The following is a 6,906-nucleotide window of genomic DNA, read 5'->3' as shown; positions in this document are numbered from 1 at the left end:
AGCGTTCCTCCTCCAGCGTTCCTCCTCCAGCGTTCCTCCTCCAGCGTTCCTCCTCCAGCGTTCCTCCTCCAGCGTTCCTCCTCCAGCGTTCCTCCTCTAGCGTTCCTCCTCCAGCGTTCCTCTGCTGTTTCAGACTTCGGATGATTAACTTTATCCCAACAAACTGTTGGTCTGAGGCGTGGAGTCGACTCGTCAGACTCCTGAAGCTGAAATAAGATCCTTGTTCTTTGTGTTTGTTGTCCTGCCTGTGATTTCACACGTTCCAGTGGGTTCACAGATGGTCGCAGACGTGTCGGGCTGTGGTATTATTAGCTCACAGTGAAGCTTTGTTTCTTCCTCTGTTTGGGACTTTTACAGCAGATTCATCAGTTTAATGATAAAACTGAAGCCTTAGATCTGAGTGGTCTTAAACAAAGACACAAAGACAGCTCCCAGAGAGGACCCTGGTCCAACACCTCGCCTTTTCCAGGAGTCTAAGACGAGCTAACAACGCTAAACAAAGTTTATTTAACTTCTCAGAAGCTCAGCGGCTCCAAACCAACTGAAGTAAAAGGCCCAGAATTCTGTTTAAGAACGCCTTTTTATCCCACGGTTAAAAATAAATTCCTTTGTGTTTGTTGATTAGCTGTGGCAGCCATCTTTAATTGGGCTGTTAGTGCGATGATCCTCTGGTTCATGAGATATTTTGCTAACAGATAAAGACAGACACCTGCATGATCTCCTGCTTTTGAGAAAGAAATGACTCCACAGGTTAGCGGTGCAGTGAAGCCACTTCCTGTGTCCGTCTGAGCCATTTCCTCCAGGAGGCGTCGGCTCCAAAGTGGGAGGAGTTTGTAGCCGCGAGCAACGAGAGGCTGAAGAGCTGCTGATTGTTCAGGGAGGAGGGGGGAGAAAAATATCAGCTGTGCAACAATTTAACTCTTTCTGGTTCCTGTGTGTCTCTCTGAAGGGTCCTGAGGAGTTCCTGTGGAGGGTTTTATCTTAGTTAGGTTGTATTTTTTTAACTTAAACTATCAAAGATGGATCAGAAGAACCAGGAGGTCAGAAACAAGAAGCTGTCTGTAAAACATGTTCCACCGGTTTTTACTCATCCTGTTCCGTCTGCAGCTAAAGAGCTTGTAACAGTTTTTAAATCTGGTTAAGATTGACTGCTTATTTGTCATGACACTTCCACCTCCATGCTTCGCTGTTACAGCGAACCAGCCACAGAAATCAGGAACAGGTCGGTTTTACAGACACAGAGTTGAAGTTCGGTGTGGTCGTAGCTGAGAGGCAGAAAAGGCAGCGAGTGACATGCATTCCTTCAGTGATTTATTACTTTTAACATTTCCTTTAACAAAGTTTAATCTTAAAGTTTAGGATTTTTTTTCGTTTATATTTTTAACTGTTGGTGGGATTTTAAAACTGCTGACAGGCGGCTGGACTTCATGTCTTCAGTTCTGTTTTTTTTTTTTTTCAGTTTTCAGGCTCATAATTAAAGAACAGAACTGAGGTGAAATGTTTTATTACCCTCTAAGTGTCGCCCCCTCCTGGACGACTGAGAATCTACAGCAGTAACTCAGACATGCAGACGGGTCATCTTAATCATCTGATTTCTTTTGTCTGTTCCTTCTTCTAGTTCGTGAAGTTTGCCAACATCGAGGAGGACACGCCGTCCTACCACCGCCGCTACGACTTCTTCGTCTCCCAGTTCAGCGCCATGTGCCACTCGACTCACGAGGATCCTGAGACCAGGAGCAGGTAGGACCTCCTGCTAACTTCTTCTTTGTGACTGAGGACAGATGGGACCAGCGAATGTTTCTGGGAGGTTATCCTTCAGGGTGAAATGATGCAAACACAAACTGGTCAGAGACTGAACTGTCTCTGTTTGTCCAGCTGGACGTCCGTCCTCTTGTCCTCCGGGTCACAGTCCTCACTGGTCCAGAAGGATCTTCAGACCTCCCTGCTCCTCCTGGAGGATCCCAGGGTGATCCCAGACCAGAGAGGCTGTTTAAGTCCTCTGTACATTCTGGATCTGGTTCAGGGTCTCCTGCCAGCAGGACATGCCTGGAAAACCCCATCCAGGAGGCCTGAACCACCTCAGCTGAGTGTTTTCGATGAGGAGGAGCAGCGGCTCTCCTCTGAGCTCCTCACCTCATCTTCAAGGCTGATCGCCTTCAGCCATGATCCAAACCTCATGACCTCAGGAGAGGGTTGGCGTGGAGACGCATCAGTAACCTGAGAGCTTTGTCTTTTGACTCAACGAGACACTGATTCATCCGTTCATGTCTCAGATGTTGGACACCAGAAACCCGGAGAGGTTTCTTCCATCTTTTTCTGGTTGAGCTCCATGTTCCTCAGACTAGGAGGAGCTGACTCGTCTCAAACTGCCCCAGGAGGTCACGGCCTGAAGGCGCTACAGAACCACATCATCTGCAAAAAGCAGAGACCCTGAGGTTCCAAACCAGACCCCCTCCTCTCCAGAACCACAAATAGGATCAGAGAGGAGTTTTATAATTCTTTAACAGTTTCCTTTCCAAAAGCAACAAACCCGACATGTTGAGACTTTAACCCCTTCCTGTCTGTCAGAGAAGAGGTTACCTTTAATACCGGAACAGAAACACCACCCCACAGGTTATTTATTCCCAATAAATGAGCAAAACTGATCTGCATATGACTTTAGATCCAAGGTGGTTCTGGACAAAATGATGAATTGTTTAATTTAGCTGCGAGGCTCCCCGGAGCAGCTGTTAATGCAGTTCACATTTATGTGGAGACAGAATGCTGATTATTTCCCTTTATGAGGTGAAATTGGACATTAGTCTGAGAAATCAGCTGCTCCAGTCTGAGCCGTGTCCTTGGATGGAAATAAAAACTGATTTTCTGATTGATTTTCCCATTTCACTGACGAATATTGAGGTCCAAATTGGCCATAATGTCTACATCTGTAGACCTATTTCTAGAAACTCTTTAAATCCAGTAAAGGACCTCACACTCAGGGGAGGAGTGGGAACTCGATCCCTACCATCCCACAGATATCCATTAAAAAGCAGACCTAAATACAACTTCACCTGATCAATTTTTCATGACGTCTCCCTCCCATGGAGACCTCGCAGCTCTTCCTGGAGTGAAATACGAGCACTCGGTGTCAGAAGAGCTGGGTGTAAAAGCTGTGAAAAGTTTGAAGTGTTTTCCTGAGAAACTGAGCTGCTCTTCACTTGCAGAGTTTAGGGTTGAGGTTCTGGACTCTGGGCCATTGCAGCACCTCGGTTCTGTTGTAGATCAGCTGCTGTGTTTGGGATCATTGTCCTGTTTGTTGGACAGATGGTCTCACATCCTTTGGTCTACAGAGGAGTTTAAAACCAAACCATCAGCTGAAGGAAGGTGGGCTTGTGTGAAAAGAAGCAGTTTTTACTCTTAGCTTGAAATGAGGCTCCAGAAATATCTTCTTAAAGAATGACTTTCAGACACCAAAGCGCCTGTTTTATTTATCCGAACCGACGGGATTTATCCTCAGTCTATTAACTGTTGACAGCTATACGCTGCCCAAGTGTGTGTGGTCTGAAGAGGAGAAATAAATAAAGCCGGGGCTAATCTGAGAGCGAGGGGAAATAATAATTAGTCATGCACAACAATCTTCAGAGACAAGGGAAGAATATTTGGAGTAGGAAGCCCAGAGGATTAGAGCCTGTTGGAAGGTGGAAACATTCAAACTAACCTGGTACGTCTTCCAGAGAAACTCTAATCCTGAAATAAAAGGACCGAGCAGAGTCTGCATGTAGGGACAGAACAATGGACCAGAACGGGTTCTGGACACGTTTTCATTCATTCTTCCCAGATTTGCTGCAGTTTTTCCCTCTCTGAGTCATAACTCTGTCAAATAAACACATTATAGATTCTCACATTGTTAGTCTGTCCTGCAGGCGGAAACAAAACCCTGAAAACGAGCCTCACTGCAGCGTTAACGGGAACTCTTTTAGTCTCTAAATATGAAGTAAAACAGTTTACACTTCACAAGAAACTCATAAAATCCATTTTAATTATCATTACTTCATACTGGACTATTGATCGACTTCAATAAAAATCTCTTATATAAATCTGACAGTTTGTTTTTAAACCTTTTTTTCAGTAATTAGTTTTTAGGCCAGGCAGAGTTTTTTTTTTTTTTTTTACATTTAAAGAGTTTCTGTGTTCAGTTCAGCCTCTAATGATGAATAAAGATATATTTTCTTGACTTCGTGTGAAGTTTAAAACGTACAGATGAGGTTAATAAGTCGTGGAGCACAGAAACAGTGTTTTTCAGGCATGTGATTCAAACTGAAACCAGTATTTATTTTTTATTTAAAAATGAAAGACAGAATATGAATCCCTTGTTCTGAAGCAGCCCATCAGTCTTTGATTTAGTTGTTTTCTCCCAGTGAGACGAGTCGCCTCTGAAGCCTGTTTTCATCTGGTCGGTTGAGTGGAAACGGCTTCCTGCCTTCAGAGGCCTCCTTCAGTGTCGCTCTGTGACAATCTGGGCAGAAAAGGTGAATTTGATCTCTATTTGTATGTATGAGGGTGGGTGGTGAGAGATTATTTTCCAGTTATCTCTTTAAACCTGCAGTACACGCGCCGCCTTTCCTCTCTTCGTATTTCATTATTCCATCTGCGGCGACGCGCCGGAGGTGCAGAGGAAATCCCAAATAGAATTTCTGTGGCGGTGATTCGATGGCGCCGCAGACGGGGTCACCTGCTCCGCTCTTTGTGTTATTGCTCAGAGAGTCTCGTGTCCAAAACAGGAGCGGCGCTCCAACTCCTTGGAGACCTGGAGACCCGGAGGGGGGAGGTTCTGCTCGGCCCGCTGCCGCCTCACTTTGGGTTTCAGCAGCAAATTTAAAGTGACTTTTTTAAATTGATTCTAGTTTCAGTCCATCTTTATTTGTTTTGTACCAAGTCAGATTCTTCCAGCGTCCACCCTTTCAGTTCTTGGTCTTCGGTTGACCGACTCATCTGGGACTTCTTAAATCGAACCTTAAAACCTTTTTATTCAGACAGACTTTAATCCCCAGTCAGTGAACCTTTTAGATTTAATTTCTGTGAAACACTTTGATCACCTTTTGATTTAAGGAGCTTTTTAAATAAATGATGAAGTGGCCAAATCATGAACCCTCCACCACCGTGCTCGACAGTTTATGTTGGTTCAATTAATTTATAGATCACTAATTAACTCTGTACCAAAACAACTTGACTCTTATAATACAAACCTTTACAGACAGCACAGGAAATACTAGTTAATTAGTTAATTAGTAAAAGATGTCTAAGGCTGAAATCTTTAATTGCTGCAGTGCATTCTGGGTAAACATCTGTCCTCTGCTCTGGTTCTGGTCCAGAAGTCTTGTGGTTCCTTCAGAGGAGCCCAAGTCTAGTTGTCATGTTGTTTTCTTTGACCTTTGACCTTTAACCTGCCAACTCAGGCCTGTAGAGGCTGAGGTGGGGCTCGTTTCTCTGAGCACTGCACGGTCTGACCTTCGGGGTGAATGTCAGTTGTCTTTAATGTTTTCCACGTGTGAATGATCTTTATGTAGAACGGTGGACTCCAAACAGTTTGGAAATGACCTTTGACCCCTGTCAGGTTGATGGGCAGCAGCAGCTGCTGCTCTGAGGTCATTGCTAATGATTTTCCACCCTGGCGTTGTGCTAACACATCTGTCACCATTTTTTATGTGTGCTGAGTTATTTTAATCAAACCAAACTTGCTCCAGCAGCAGCGTTCTGGAGTCCTGTCGGAGTTTAACCCCCGTGTTTCCGTGTCAGGATCCGTGTGGCCGGGATTAAAGGGCTGCAGGGCGTGGTGAGGAAGACGGTGAACGACGAGCTGCAGGCCATCATCTGGGAGCCTCAGCACATGGACAAACTGATTCCCTCCATGCTGTTCAACATGCAGGACAGCGAGGACCTGGACAGGTACCGGCGCCGCCGTCCTCTAACCGGCAAAGTTCTCTTACCTGTGACTTTCTTCACCTCCTCTTCCTCAGTTTTTTTTCCTGACTTTCTCGCTCTCATTTAGACGCCTCACCTTTTCTGTCTTGCTGTCACTTCCTCTTCGTCTCATCGCTGCCGTTTCCATGTGAACAAAAAGCTATTTTTGGATCCTCTGCTGTTTTTCTGCTTACAAAAACCTCAGAATTGGAGAAAATCTTCCTCCTCAGGACAATTGGAGGACTTCCGAGACGAGGTTCTGATCCGCAAACGTTGTCTGGTTGGAAATGTTCTCCAGGTTCTGCAAGAAACCTCCAGTAATCGACTAATGTAACCAAAAACCTGCAGAACTTTGTTTCCTGAGGGATCTGAAAATTAAACTTTAAATTAACAAAGTTAGGAGCTAAAAGCTAAACCTGGGAAAACGGTTAAAACAAAAATTAAAAGCTAAAATTGGCTCACATTAAAAAGCGTCGTTCTTTTTAATGAAAACAAAAAAGTTGAATTAAATTTCTTTTTAAAACCTATAAAAGTTAGAAATGTCAGATAGAGCTGAACGTCTCGATACCAAAACGGTTCAAACTGCTGGAAGTCTGGGGTTAGGGTCTCCTCAGGGTTGAAGCGGTACGGGCCTTTTGGCCCTGGGCTAGGGTTAGGGTCTTTTGGCCCAGCGCTAGGGTTAGGTTCTACTCAGGGTTGTAGGGGTTAGGGCCTTTTGGCCCTGGGCTAGGGTTAGGGTCTCCTCAGGGTTGAAGGGGTTGGGGCCTTTTGGCCCAGGGCTAGGGTTAGGGTCTCCTCGGGGTTGAAGGGGTACAGGCCTTTTGTCCCTGGGCTAGGGTTAGGGTCTCCTCAGGTTTGAAGGGGTTAGGGCCTTTTGGCCCAGGGCTAGGGTTAGGGTCTCCTCAGGGTTGACCCAGTACGGGCCTTTTGGCCCTGGGCTAGGGTTAGGGTCTCCTCAAAGTTGAA

General features: G+C 45.3%; 1 protein-coding gene across 2 annotated transcripts in view; it reads left to right on the top strand.

The window, feature by feature from the left end:
• The window catches only part of efr3a (EFR3 homolog A (S. cerevisiae)), a 48,436-nt gene that overhangs the window by 21,336 nt on the left and 20,194 nt on the right, over positions 1-6,906 (top strand). For both annotated transcript variants that reach the window (XM_037982024.1, XM_037982023.1), the window contains exons 5-6: positions 1,619-1,740; positions 5,776-5,925. In XM_037982024.1, coding sequence (XP_037837952.1) covers positions 1,619-1,740; positions 5,776-5,925 — 272 coding nt within the window. The remainder of the gene's footprint in view (positions 1-1,618; positions 1,741-5,775; positions 5,926-6,906) is intronic.

The sequence above is a fragment of the Kryptolebias marmoratus genome, linkage group LG20 (assembly GCF_001649575.2).
Source record: "Kryptolebias marmoratus isolate JLee-2015 linkage group LG20, ASM164957v2, whole genome shotgun sequence".
NCBI classification, from domain to species: Eukaryota; Metazoa; Chordata; class Actinopteri; order Cyprinodontiformes; family Rivulidae; genus Kryptolebias; species Kryptolebias marmoratus.
Note: the sequence above shows the minus strand (reverse complement) of the source record. Positions and strands in the feature narration are given on the sequence as shown.